The 15,334-nt window shown below is 37.6% G+C and overlaps 1 protein-coding gene across 12 annotated transcripts in view; it reads right to left on the bottom strand.

Annotated features, from left to right (window-relative positions):
* CNKSR2 (connector enhancer of kinase suppressor of Ras 2) overlaps positions 1–15,334 on the bottom strand; it is a 369,205-nt gene that overhangs the window by 66,229 nt on the left and 287,642 nt on the right. For all 12 annotated transcript variants that reach the window (XR_012160437.1, XR_012160435.1, XR_012160434.1 and 9 more), the window contains 3 exons: positions 12,563–12,630; positions 4,736–4,836; positions 2,216–2,750 (listed from right to left, as the gene is read on the bottom strand). Coding sequence is in view for 9 of the 12 variants with exons in the window: in XM_073357190.1 (XP_073213291.1) it covers positions 2,216–2,750; positions 4,736–4,836; positions 12,563–12,630 (704 nt within the window). In the remaining 3 variants the exon portion in view is untranslated. The remainder of the gene's footprint in view (positions 1–2,215; positions 2,751–4,735; positions 4,837–12,562; positions 12,631–15,334) is intronic.

The raw sequence follows: 15,334 nt of genomic DNA, 5'->3' as shown, positions 1-15,334 counted from the left end.
GAGAAAGCAGGGCCAATGGTGCAACACGCACAAATGCACCTATCATCTCAGAAAACTCAATGTTTTGAGCAAGTTTGTATCACCACAGTTCAGAAACTGAGATTCTACATTTTGCAAGAAGGTTGGCAATAAAATCCTGTCTGTCTATTGGTTAGCGCACAGGAAAAGGCCAGTCCTATAAACAGAACACTGTAGCCATAGCAACAAGCAGTTCAAACTTTTCAACATGCTACTTGATATTTTCTTCACATTTTTATATTCTCACGGTTAATAATTCATCATGAGCATTTTGCTCCCCTAGCTAGTCATTAACTTCTCTGAAATGATCACTCCTTTGGTAATTACTTGCTTTCCTAAAATTAAAACGCAACAAAACAAAAAAACCCAACATGAGCTTGTCAAGAAGACCCTTTCAAAATGGAAACATACGTGTCAATTTTGGAGAAGGGGCTGGAAATGGGGGTGGGATGGGGTGGGGAGAAGGTAGTCCAGATTCTGGCCCGTTAATCCAAAGTGTGTCCCTTTATTATTGCTGTGTGGTTTAAAATGCAATGACAAAAAGCTTTGCAACTGAACTTTAAATCACCTAAGAACACAGGGTCCATAACAAAGACTCTAAGCTGCCCCTAGTAGTGTCAGTGCTGCTATTCTTTTCCTTTCATAAATTAGGAGGCTTTTGTCATTTTTATTGCTACCATTAAAAGCTCATTTGAAGGCCAAATTCCCGGGGTAAAAGTAGTTAGGGTAACATGTTTTGTCTCTGGGTGATGGAGTTTAATCATATAGCAAACTGCATCAGACATCTTAAGTTCTGACGCTTTAGTAGCCCAAATGTTACCCTATTAAATGTAAATGTTTGAAAGGTGCTGCAGATGAGCTGAAATGACAATTTTCCTTAAAAAAATGGCACCGGATTAATTAAAAGCCAGATGCATATAACAGAATATCTAGTATCTATCAATTAAAAACATAAATATAGAGCAAAACTCACATCTGCCATGGAGAATAAAAAAAAATTCAACACTAATTCCAATATTCAGCAGTACTGTTAGGTTTACAGTTTAATGGATATTTTTTTTGTCTGTTTTGTGAAACGTCTTTACTCTTTCCCACCTCACTGCCTCTACCATTTTCAAACTCCTTATTCATGCCAACTCTGCCAACAGGCCCTCTACACATTTCGAGGGATCCAGGTTAGTAGCAACCACAGTTCCTTCAAGAGGCTGGTAGGTTATCTGCCTTCTTCACTCCTACAGATAACTTAATTGTAGCATAACCCCATAACTAACTGATGCAGCCCTTGTTTGCTGGCCCTTCAAGATGGTTGGTAAATGAACTTTGATAGCCAACATATGTTAAAAAGCTCTATAAATAATGGTGATGGATAGTTCATGAAACAGATAAGGGGTAGATTTGTCTGATACCGGTGTATGCATGTGTGGGGAGAAGGTTCCTCTGAAATCCCCGTTCTAGAGGTTAATTTGGATTACTCTGACAAAAAAGCTGATCTCAAGACAAGCTAATGTGCCATGACAGAAGTGGTTATGCTGTTTCAGGTGGATTTTTATCCCAGTTGTTCATGTAGATATCTTCTCTGAAGTTCTTGTTTCATAAATTGTTTCTTGGATTTTTATCTTTCAAATTGCATGTTAGAAAATGGTGAAGAACTGGTGAAAACATATGCTATTTATTTTCTGAACTAGTCACAACCTGTTCAGCTGTCTTGTCAGGATTCTACAACCTACACACTAAGCACTTAGGGCCTTGTCTTGCACTATTGAATTTAGTGGGAGTTTTGTTATTGACTTCAACAGGAGCAGGTTCTGAACTGGAAAGTCCACCAAATACGTCTCAAAGGCATGAGTATGTTAGTTGAGATGGAGAGTGAGTAGAAATGGAAAGGAAAGAGAAACAAAATCCATTAACATTTAAAACTAAAAATTACTCGAAGGAAATAGTAATTCTGTTCTGTAACAATGGGTGTTCTGAAATCTAAGGTACATGACTCATCATTCTGTTAGTTATTAGGGAACTGTACAAAAAACAAATCAGAAAGGTCATTTCAATTGCATCTGCAACAAGGGTAAACTGTTAAATTTTAAAAGAAAATTAAAGAGACTATTCTTTTTGTTTTAATTAAAGAGGAAAATACTTTCAACTTGTACGTTATTTAAATAGAAATCTTGAATAGCCATAGAGAATATTCAATACTTACTTTTATCTTCTTGGTTTTCTGCTGCTGCTTTCCCTTCTTCCTCCTCCTCATCTAACTTTTTCTGTTGTACATCTTCCTGGTGATCAGAAGCACTAACTGAAAGGTTCTGACAGCAGTGGTTGAACCCACTATCCCGAGGCAGAGTAAAACTACGGGGCTTGCCCCCATTCCCATTTAGCACTTGCTTTCTCTCACCCTCTACCAAGGGAAATGGACCATAGTGATCCTGTAGGTGGCACTTTTGAGTTGGAAGAGTTGACTGCCGCCTGTGTTCTGGAGAGATTACAACTGAGTCAGAGAACACTGAATCCTCAAGGGGCAGAGTCTGAAGGTAGTGCAGTCCCGAGCTTGTCAGTGGCGTCTCTATTAAATCCTGCCAGGAACGTCGCTGACTGGCTGTTTTGCGTACAGGTGATTCAGTGGTGCTTCCTACTGCTTCTTGACGGAACTCTTCATGCGAAGACTGTGACTGGGAAGTTTCTGTAGATGAAAGTCGGCTGTGTTTTGGTTCCACGAAAGGGCTTGCACAGCTCATCTACAAAATGAATATTAATGTTGTTTTTAGATTAAAATACATTCACATCTACTAATAATAAATACGCAGGTGTCGTATTCACTCTAATCCTGAGGGCATGTATTACCAGACTAACTAGTTTGGTCTCCTATGGTCATATTTTGTCTCTGCATATAAATATATATATGTAAATTTACCATACAGATACACACACACAAACACAATTACTGTGGATAAGATTCTTACTAACATTGAATGCTCCTTACATGCACAACGGCCCTATAGACTCCATGGGATTACTCACATTATTCACAGAGTAAATCACTACTGAGCATGTACAAGCGTGGGAAACTCTGGCCCTGTATTAGCTTGTGAGTACTATCTTCAGATGACATCCAAATTCCACTTCAACCTTATTTAGTTGCATGTAACTCCTTAAACAAATTTCTTTGGGATGAAGTTTTCAGTGCTTGGACTCAGTGCAAAGGTGAATGCTTTGGAGAGTATACATAAAAATGTCCTTTAAGTTATACAGCCAGGAAAAAAATACTTCCCCCATATGCTCCAATCCAACATTTTGCACTCCGATAACTCATACATCTCTGAAACCAGGAATTTGAAATTTTGTCTTGTTTTGTACTCCTACTTTTGTTTATTCAATTTTTAAAGATCCACTAGTCAATTGTTTCTCTGTACATCGACAGAATTTAAAAATTCTGAAGGCGGTCTGAGTTCGAGCTTCATAATCTAGCTTTATGTTAACTACTGCTGGGAGAAGAAACTGAACAGAATTTACTTTTTTGTTTTAATTTATAAATATACACACGTTTTCACAAACAAAACAACTGTAATCACTGGAGACAGAACTTGTATGTTAGATAACTACTGAAGCTTTTCTGGAGATAGAGTTCATTTTTCTACTTAAAAGGTTGTTGCTTGATGTGTACACTTGACAGCACAATCATTGTGTGTTTAGGAAGAACCTCTGAATGTTACCTAGGGTAATTGGGGTGCTACTTGAGTGAATAGGTTCTGTTTTGTGCAGTGGAGTGGTCCTAGAAATGGTGTCATAAGAGGGGATGGAAAGAATTCTATGACTGAACTAACTTTGTCTGGTGAGCAAGGTTATGTGTCCTCACAAAACCAGGGTTTTGTACACATTGGTGGAGATAGCAGTGCTGGTTGTCCTCTTATTTCTAATTGTCACAAATAAAATTTGCTTCCCTGGGCCTGTTCTAATGTTAGTAAGTTGTGTTGTTTAATGAATGTTTTCAATAAAGCAGTGGACTGGGAAGTAAAGTACTATAACATCTTTGGGGTTTTTTTAAAGGAGAAAAGCATCATCAACCCACTATTTTTTTTTAAACTGAGTATTTCACTGAACCGTAGCCCTATAAATGTCATCCTTGTTGCCTTCCATGTTCACGCAGGCTATTTAGGAGCAACAGGTTTTATTTTTGTGTGTGTTCTTTGTTTATTTATTTTTAAGTTTATGGCATAGCAGTCTTCTCTCCCTGATTTTCCCTTCTCCTTGTAGAGAACACAGATTCTTTTCTCTGCAGCTATGCAAGACATGATTATTAAATCACAGCTTCCTTTCCTGCCCCTGGACAAAATTTCAGCCTTACAAATGACACCTTTGTGCCCCTGTTAACTGGTGCTAATCCATATTTTATCTATTTTCCAGCTAGGGCTATTTCCTGACCACTAATAAAATGGAGGTTTTGAAATTCAGGAAAACTATACATTTAAAAAGATACACAATCATCATGATCTTAATTTTGATCAGAAACAGGTTGTGACTAAAAATGTGTTTTATGATCTTTTTTTTACCTCCCTGAGATGAATGCAAACATTTTATCAAGGACTGAGATAATGAAATTTGTTCTTTTGAAAGAGTTTTATACTTACAGATTTTTTTTAATCTCACAAGAAATAATTCAAGTAGGCAAAACTGATGCTTTATGCCAAACACATTTCCAAATAAGTAACCGTAGATGACTTACCGAAGGAGGTCGTGGGTATGTATCGTATGGGGGTGGTGGACTGTCTTGTTTGGGTGTTGATGGAGTGTCTGCTTCTTCCTTATCACTCTCACTCCAGTAATCTAAAAGGTTGTGTACATGTCAGATCCAAAAATTAAACTATCTTGATACATATATATACACACACTATCTTTCAAGAAAACAAATGCCAAGACAAACCTCAGATACCACTATGAAATAAGCATTTTCAACTGCTGACTTCATAAATGACAACCACAATAATTTAAAGTTCTTACAATCTAAAGAAGACAGACTTCAAAACATTTTTTATAGATCTAACGTACCACTCCACCTTCAGCAGATTACATACTAATCTGCTGAAACACTGTGAATACAAACTGTATAGTATATAAATGATAAATGTGGCATTTGTACAAAATACCCATAGTACTCTATAAAATGTTCGGCTCTACACAAAATTACTACATCAACATTTGCCAAATAAAATAGGACAAAAATTGGTTGGAGTCTGTTGAAACTATACTTCAAGTAGAAAAAAAAATGAAAAAAATATTAACTTGCTAGTATCCTTGAGTTATGAAGCAACATTAACGCTAACAAACTTAGCTAACAATAAACAAACAAAAAATCCTATCACCTGTATAGTCAGGTATAGTCTTTTCATGAATTTCTCACAGTTCTTCATGCTTTTTGACATGATTTCCAGTGGGAATCGGTTGTATGGGAGGTAAGACAGGAATCTGTCTCTGTTTTAGGCATATTGGTAAGGTTCCTACCACCTTGTTATCACAGCAAAAATGTGACTGATAAGATAATGAGCCAAATTCAGCAAGTGCAATGGACATGGAAGTCCTTGGGCCAAATTTAGTGGTGATGTAAATTGCATATTAGACTTAAATTGGCCACAAAATGGGGTCTAATTTGCACCTATTTGGTAAGTGGGCAACAGAGAAAAAGAAATTATAAAAAACAGCCTTTGTAATCTATAATTCTGTGGGCAAGCAATGATAGAAAGGTAAGGGAGGTGTCATTTAATTTGTAAAAATCTAAAGAATTATAATTTCTATGGTGTCATCCTAGGTGGTCATCCTCGCTGCCCCTCACTCTGGGTCCTCTGGGTGATGGAAGTTTTGATAATACAATATCATCAGAAATGGGTCAAGTTGGGTATCATTTGAAAACTCTTTCACCCACAAACACAACGATTACAGATTACTATACATGGAAGGAGTACTTCTAATTGATTTGCCATCATCAGCAAAAACAGAAGTGGTTCAGTAGTATTGTTTATCAGCTTTGTTTATTATGTGAAAAGAGTTGTAATGAGGCTCTAGTTAAGAGGTCGACATCCAGCCAGAAATCATTGGAATCCATCTGTAAATGGTATGAGCATAGTTACATAACATACATTATATAACATAATTAATTACGATCACAAAGTAATTTATTACAAACACCTTCTTGTTTTTACTTTGGTCTTGATCATTTTTAGGTATCAATGGGAAGACAGAGTACCAACCAGTAGCTGAATCATTGGAGAATACCAACATGAAGGACCTGGTTAAATACAGTGCTCGATGGCATCTTACACACTATAAGAAATTCACCTGCAAACTGATTTTGGCATGATTGGAAAGGAAGTACATTGAACAACAGGAAAATGTTGAATATACTGGGACAAGTGCCAGCTCTGGGTGAGACTCACCTTATCCTCGGTCCCATGGTATGCATTTTGAGAAGAACAACTGCTTTTTCTGTGGTAAGCTGGAAGCCCAAAGGCATTCATTAAGCACAGTTTCAACATGTGAGGCAAATGAGAAACTGTATGAAGCAGTCACTTTGAGTGAGAATGTTGTATGGAAAGTAAAGTTAATAGGGTACATGATTGGGATGACTTCCCCAGACGTAACCAAGCACCACCTAGATTCATTAGACTCTTTCAGTGCCAAGAAGGGGCAATTTTAAAGCTACAAATGAGCTTACTCATACTAGCAACCCCTTTGTGTCTGATGGACCAGAGCTCATTAATATCATGAGGAAAGCAGTCTTCAGTGACGAGATAGATAAAGATGTCAGTTGAATGGATACTTTGAGTCATGATTTGTATGAAGCCTTCACAACCCAAAGAATTACCCAAGGCTCTGTCAATTTATGGGCTCCAATCAAGAAGAATAGACTAAAGCTGTTCTCGAATGCAAAAAGCTAACCACAGATAGGTCATTGTTTGCTCATCTCCTGGTCCTGTCCAGATCTGAGTGTGATGTTCATCTATGTGAGACTTTGAGAAAGGACAAATTATCCATGGTAACACAATCAATGTTTAATGTGGCTGAACAATGCATGTTGACATATGAAAAGCAAACTAATGCACATCTTGCATGGTCTTCCTAAGCCAGCACCTACTGACAATGTGACTGGTACCTCATACCAGCAAAGGCCTTTCAGGGTAGCAATCATAGATGGCATGGCTGAGGTACGAGCTCTCAATAAACCAGAAACTGTTAACACCTGCCAGGATGTGGTTGAATACTTCATTATGTGGCTACAGAGAAAATACTGGACCTATGACAAAAACCACTTCATGTTTAACACACATGCAGAGGAATCAATTAAAAATATTACCAGAAAGAGGTGACTCCAAGGTATGACCAGTACAATGACTCCATGAACATCTCCAATGTCACAATGAAGAAGCTAGTGTCTCATACTCGCATAAAGGATGAGTTAACTGCATGCCTTGCAGGAAAAATGATCCAGCATGTGAAGAATTGCTCAAGGAGTTTCATCATTGCATGGTGTAATGAAACTGCTACCTTATACTGTTCAGTGGAGAGTATTCATAGTTTTCGTGAGGAAGCTGACACTAAAAATATCTTGCATGCCCATCAATACCACTGAGGGAGGTGCTTCGAAACTCTGGATCTTTGCACAAGACAAAGATGTTCTAGTACTCTCTGTGAGATGCTAACCAAGACTTTTTACAAGATTCTGTTTTGGTGCCTGCTGCTGGGGACCAGAATCACTGCATATCCCTCAGAGATGTACTCGTATCGCTCAGACCATTTTAAGTCACCACACCTACCAGATTTCCATGCTCTTTCAGGTTGTGACACTACTTGAAGGTTGGCTGGAAAGATTAAATTATCTTGGCATTTGATTCAGCCTTCGAAGACTCTCTCCGCACTCTGATGGTTCTCGGACCAGCTGAGCATAAATGCACCAGAGTTGTTCATATGCCGAGTTTACAAAGACCAACATTAGGACAATTGCAGAGCGATGTTGGCAGATGTTTTCCAAGAAGCAGACAGATGGAGAAAAATTGCCACCAACAAGGGGGTGCATTTATACCTGCTATCAAGAGGGCAAATTATCAAGCAATAGGATGGCTCCAGGATAATCAAATGCATCCAAAATTACTCTCCCCTTAGGTCTGGGAAGATGGACTGATCACACCAGTTGTGTGTGAAATACCAGGCGCTCCCAAATCAATCCTTCAGCTAATCAAATAGTAGGGTGCAAAGACCAAATCCTCACCACCCTGCAAATGTTTGGCCAGCAGCCTGCCTTCCACGGGGACATGTGAATATGGTGTGGATGAGGATCAATGTGACGTGTCTAGCAGTGGTGCCACAGACAGAGATGACACCGACGATGTCTTTGATAAAGAAATGTTTTCAGTCCTACACAAGGCATGCTTCCCTAGGATTACCCAAGATTAATGTTTTTTTTATGTGCGCAATGCATACCTGTATTAAAGAATAATTCAAAAAGAGTTGAGTTTTAAATATTTGCACAAATATATATCTACATAAATATTCTAGATTTGTCACATTTGGCACCACCGTGTTCGGGAGAAAAAGGGCTTTCAAATGATACCCAATTTGACTAATTTCTGATGACATTATATTATCAAAATTTCCACCAACTGGATGACCTGGAGCTGGGAGCCAGGAGGGCAATGATTCTCCCCTGCCATGCCACAGAGGGTGACACCATTGAAATTATGATTCGGTAGATTTTTACGAATCAAATGATATCTCCCTTAGCTTTCTATCACTAACCTGCCCACCGAATGAGATTTTACTGCATTATACTCCCGGACTAAGAGTTCAAGATAAAGCACAGATTGTATCTTACATATGCACCATCCCAAACATGTGTGGGCATCATATGTGGGCACCACTCCCTGAGTTTGAACTCCACATTATAATACAAGATGCATGAGAGTGACAATTATTTTGCACACCCACTGACTGCCACGCCAATTTAAGTTGAACAACGTTGCCACTTTCATGTGATGTGCAATTTTGACCACTGGTTATATATCACCACTCAGTTTTTCTCTGTATCAGCACCTGGTATTTAGGCAGTACAGTAGAATAGCTTAGTCTATAGTTTTTTGTTGGTAATTCTACCTTCTTCACCAAATATAGGTCCAAAGAAGTATATTACATGGTTCTAGTCCCCTTTGATATATTGATAAAGAGTGGTTCTTGCTGTAACATAAGCTATTTGATATTTTCAACCTTTTGTTAATTTAAATTTGAAGTTCATACATCACATAGCCCTTACTTACAGATTTTATTGGGTTGATCAATGTACTATCCAATTAAAAATATACTGTACCTAATACCATATTTAAGGGTATAAAAGATATAATAAAAGCTATTCACTTTTTAAAGGAAAATAAGATCTTACTGTAAACTATTTCCCTTTGGTTTTGGTGTACTTTTAAGTGCTAATAATTTATGGTTGCTTTTATAACAAGCCAGTTTTCCTGGAATGATTTTGTCTGTCTTGATTTGTGACGGGCATGCCGCTGTCCTCATAAAGCAACTGAATATGAATACAGGTATCATGAATCATTAAAACACCAACTTGAAGTAATTATGTCTACACAGAAATCCCCAAGTAATTTCCTTCACGTGATCAGAGGCCTAAGTCTGAGAAAGAGCAAAAAATACAATAAAATAAAAAGTTACAAGCTCTTTGAGTCTTAGTCTCTCTCAAATTACTTCTTAAAAAAAGTGTCTGTATCCAAGTATGTGCATGTGTATTACAGCAAAGCCTGAGGGAGCTGCTTATGGCGAAATGCCTGTCAGCAATTCCATCGCAACCCACGGTTTTTTCTGGCTTATATATTCTGGCTCAAATATTTAGTGTGAGGCTAAAACTTAGCAACACAGGATAAAATTTTCTTTAAAAACACCCACCTAGTTGCCGTTTGATTTGTATAAAGCAAAAAATAGAATTTGACCAATGCTTTTGTGCAGTTCACTAGTCAAAATTAAATTTGGCTGACAACCTGCAATTTTGCTGTCTGGAAAGAAATCTGCTGCTGTAGGTGGCGTCTTTTAGATAAAACAAATCAAAAAGACTTCTTGTCATCTTTAAAGGTATCATGACTATTGTAGCAAGAGAACGATTGTTAGTATCAATGTGCTGCCCTAATCCCTAACTGAGATAAATGATTACATTCTAACTACCTAAAATCTGTAAGATACTATTAAACCATTGCCAGGTTTTACTCCACAGATGATAGAATTTCAATGGTGGACATAATCAATGGTTAGAGCACGCTTTGGAAACCTTCTGGATTAATGGTCATAGGTTGAATCAGGGTGTCAATTCAGAAATGTTCATCTTAAATCGAACATCATAAAGTTGAGGACTGCCTATTTTCTACTGGTATGAAAAATAAATATTCCTCTCCCCTATTTTATAACATTGGGAAAAAAGTAATTTGTGTGTCCAAAGATGCCCCTTATCATGTCATTAACATTCACTACATTTAATGTGGAACAATTTTGATATTGATATATAGTATTCTGTGAAGGTTTCACTTGAAGAAAGGGACATTTCCACCAGAACTTCACCCACAATTCAGTGATTTGTGCATCTCTAAAGAACGTGAGATATATTTATGCACAGTAGGTTCAGAACCATTCAATGCTTAATTGAAACAGGTTTGACAATTGCTGTTGAATTGTTTCAATGGTATTAAAAGCCCTTGTTGCAGAAGACTGAACAGAATAGAAATAAAAGACTTTTTGAAAAATCAAGCATGTAGCTGAATAATGGCAGAGCCACCGAATCACAGAAATTTTGGCTTTAGAGTTTCATATACTGCAAAAATGCTTAAAATCATAGATTGTTTTTATTTTGTTAACCTGATGCCTTTAGTAATTAAGGACACTATTCAGAAACAAAACAGCCCTTGTGCTTCCAGTCAAGGGAGGCTCCACGAAGGCACTCAACTGAACTAAAAACCCTATACTCTGGTGAATGATGGATGTGCAATTGCAGCTCCCTCTAGCTACATAGCTCTTGCCCTGCTTAAACGCAAATACACAAACAAATACAGAGGGCATTGTCTACCCCATATGATAAATCAATGCTAGGGAATGATGTTAGAGAGATAACAAGGAACGTTCATGAGAATTGCCAGGGATGTCTTTCTGGAATAAGCGGGAGGAGGGAGTCTCACTGCTGACCTTAATTACCTTGGAAGCCATTTTAAATTTAAATAGTCTGAGGCCTCAATTTTCTTAAAATGTCTACAACACACTGAGGTCTATGACCCTATGATAAGGAGGACACTTGTCTTTCCTTTCTCTGGAGGCCCTTCCTTCCTCAGTCCAACAGAGCTTGATCCCCAACTACTGGAAGTTGTGTGTGCTTTCAGGTTAGTGTTAGCACTTAAAGAGCATTTTAAAATACCAACTAATTAATCATCATGGTGCTCTTGGGAGGAAAGTAAATATTTTAATGTTCCTTTTAACATATGGGGAAATGAAGGTGGAAAGTTTAAATGACTTGGCCAAGGCCACAAGGCAATCAGCATGAGACAGGATTAGAACATGGAAGTTCCTTTTCCTCAGAACTATGTTTAGTCTACTAGAACGTGCTACCTCTCACCCTAGTGAGATGTCCACTCTTGTGCCAGAGATCACACTGGCTGCTCAGCAGAGGCTGAGCATCAAAGCTAACAAGCCAGCACACTGCAAATGCATGTGGGGAAAATACTGGTATTGTAAATCTGCCTTTAATGTAATGTGCTGTTTTAGATAGGTTGGTAGATTTCTATGTCCAACTCTGTCTAGTGGAAATGGCAGAAGTCATAAAACATTAAATTAGCCCTAAAATTAAAGTCTTTAAGGGTAAGCAAATTAAGGCTTTGTCTACACTTAAAAAATAGATCAACCTAGCTATCTCACTCAGGGCTATGAAAAAGTTTGCACCAAACATCATAGACAGGTTGACCTAACTACCGGTGTAGATGCTGTGGGCCTAGGTCTTCAGAAGGATTCTTTTTTGTACCTAACTACCACCTCTTGGAGAGGGGATTAATTACACTGGTGGAAAAAGCCCTTCTGTCAAAGTAGGAAGCGTCTACACACTATGGCTCGACAGTGGCACAGGTGCAATGCCATAACTGTGCCACTGTAGTGCAGATATACCCTAAGTCAACAGTCTTTAGAAGAAAATTTCTTTCCTGTGAACTCAAGCTTCAATCTTGTTGAAAGGATTTTGCTTGTGAGTGAAGAAAAACAAACAACTCCCCAGCAGCTCTGAAACGCATTTATGAATTTTTCTTAGATGATGGGAATGGGACCTGGGACACACAGAAAAATATGAAGAATAAGTCAGCCAAGAAAGGGAGCTAGGGTTGGCAAATTTGGTTGGACGTATTCCTGGAGGTTTCATCACAGGACATAATCATTAATTAAAGATTAATCTGTAATTCCTGGAGACTCCAGGACAATCCTGGAGGGCTGGCAACCCTAAGGGGAGCTAAATGAAGTAAACAAAATAATACCACTGTACCTTGTTCTTGTTTGATCCTCTCTCTTTCTGCACAGCCAGCAGCAAGCATGTTAATTCTGTTTAGCCATCTGAAATAATATTTTTAAAAAAAGCAGTGATACTAATACAACATGTTAATTTTTTGGGCTTTGCTACTTTTAAAAGGTTATAAGCCATCTGAAAGAGATACATGACAATGATATTTTATATATAAAGCAGCTGATTTCTTTGATATTTCTATTCATAGTGTCTTCAAAGAGCTATAATTTTGCTGTTGAACAATTGTTTCCGAACCAAAGTTTCTGTTTCAAAAAGAAAACCTTTAGTGAAGATGTCAAACTTCTATAAAATAAAGACTTTTGCGATAATCAAAGCCCTATTAAATCTGGTGCTCACAGATGTGTCACCCTACCGATACTCCCGCTGTTCTGATTTCTCAAGAACAAACACTGTTTTACAGAGATTTAAGCAACACTTTAAGGCCTGATTTGGCATCCTAGCAGGGGAAAAAGATCAAACCCAGTAGTCAAAAGAACAGGTTCACTTCTGAACAGACAAAGGGGTTTAATTATGCCATTATGTGTTGTAAAGTTTACCTATAGTGCATAGTATAAAGAGATGGAAGCACACCAGAACCTGTTTTTTGTGTGTTGGGGAAGCAGAGGGAGGGAAAGGCAGTTGCATCAAAACAGAATTCACATTGAAAGTTCTAACTTCTACTTAGATCCGAAAAAACACATCCATAAACTGCATGAATTAAAAAAAAAGCACCTATATTCTTTTATTCTAGTAATGAATTCAACTGCCTGTAGCAATGCACTGCTTCAACCTCCCGTCATCCCCCCACGGGGCCCTCAGTGTGTTCATTATCCAACTGCTCACACTACATCAACTCCTCCATCACTGAGGCTTTAAACCAACATGACAACCTCCCATAGGTAAATCTGGAATTATTTCTCCAAAAAATTCCATTGCCAGGGTCATAGAACCCTTGCTTGCCAAGCTAATGAACAGCATTTTTAATGCTTAAATATCCAACAAAATGAGAGGGACCACCACTCTGTTCTTACTTGAAAAATGTATTCTGCTAATATTCCTGTTTCAGAGCCTGCTATGCCTCCTTTGCACACTCGAGATAAGGAAATAGAATATTTTCTTGACAAGTGAGGGACAGCATCTTTTGCAACTGTTTCCAAATAACAGTTTCCAAGGCATTTCAGTGGATGTTAACCATACATCAGATCATGATGTGCTGAAGCTCTCCTTCAAAAGGACCACAGCACTGTCCTTTGACAGTTGAAATCATGTACAAGAACCATAAATAACTTTACATTAGGAATAACAGTAGCTAGCTGCGAAGTTACTGTTGCTGTGACTACAGAACATCTCACATGACCCTCTAATTAATGTTATCACGGGGAGGAGAGAAGACAAGTGAATCAGAATAAAAGATTACAAACTTTCAGTTATAATAGTTAATAGCTGCCATACATTTATAAAAATAACTGGAGTCTTAAAGCAAAAACAAACAAACAAACAAACAAAAACCAACTAATTCTGCCCCACAGAACTGTTCATGTCTTAAATTAGAAGAGAGAAGGACCCTTTGCAAAGAACTATCGAAGTGTTACATTAAGTTCCTCACAAAGACCAACCTAAAATATGTTAAAAGCACTGCAGTGAAGCATGACCCATGGTTTTTACTTCAGTTCAGAGTTTACTACTACTAAATGCAGCCAATGTGCACTGAAAAAACAAAAAACAAAACAAATAAAACGAACCCCAAACAAACCCAAACCACCAAACAAACACACACACAACCCAGTGAAACATTTCTGGAAAGGCCTTATGATCTCAGAACACTAGATAATAGAGCTAATAAGGTTTTTCTTTTAGCAAGATCTCATTTTATCCAACATCCAAGAAATAATAAAATCCTCATGGCACTCAATTAAATTAATGTTTAGTTATGTTAATTTGCACTAATGGCTTGGTTACCTTTTGCAAATTACTGGTTTTTGTAAACAATCAAATGGCATAAACTACATTTTAATAGGTAATTTTGTTGTCAGAAAATGCTATTTCCTGAAAAATGCAATCTGACAATCTCATGAAATGTGCATTAACTAACAGAGTTATAGAATAATTTATATAATAGTTATAGAAGAACTAACAGTTAATAATTTACAGTAGCTGACAATCTGTCCAATAATCTGGAATACTATCTAAACCAGACATGCATACAATATGGAATAAATGACTAATCTTTGCAATATGGCCCAATATGGCAGAATGTTCAAGCACCATCTTCTCGTGAGTGGCTTGTAAATTCAGATGCTAAAAGAAGGACTGCATTAACTTCTGAAGCATATTTAATAATGTAATAAATGAAATTGCATGTAACATGGAATCCCCCAGCATAGCTCCTTTAGATATGGTGGGTTTCATAATGAAGATCAGAACATTTTTTAATGTGTGCATAAGCAATGGGTAGAGTGACTAAAGCTGGAAACATATGAGGATGACATGGAATGTCAGGGAAGTTATAAAAACCTTCTAAAGAACAGAAAAGGGATACAATATTACAGCATAAAGATGAAATTCTTTGGGTTGTTAAACCAATAGGAAGATTAGCATTCACTGGTTTTGGAGACCTCACATATGTATGTTGTTATAGTGCAAGAGTTTCCTGTTACTAGTATGAAAAGATATAGTGCAAATATGCTTGAAAAGAATCTGAAAAATTGGTGAGTGCGTTGAAAGACTCAAACCTTGGTTGGTTGGTATACTGTG

Source organism: Lepidochelys kempii, chromosome 1 (genome assembly GCF_965140265.1).
Source record: "Lepidochelys kempii isolate rLepKem1 chromosome 1, rLepKem1.hap2, whole genome shotgun sequence".
Classification (NCBI taxonomy): domain Eukaryota; kingdom Metazoa; phylum Chordata; order Testudines; family Cheloniidae; genus Lepidochelys; species Lepidochelys kempii.
This window is presented reverse-complemented; position numbering and strand designations above follow the sequence as displayed.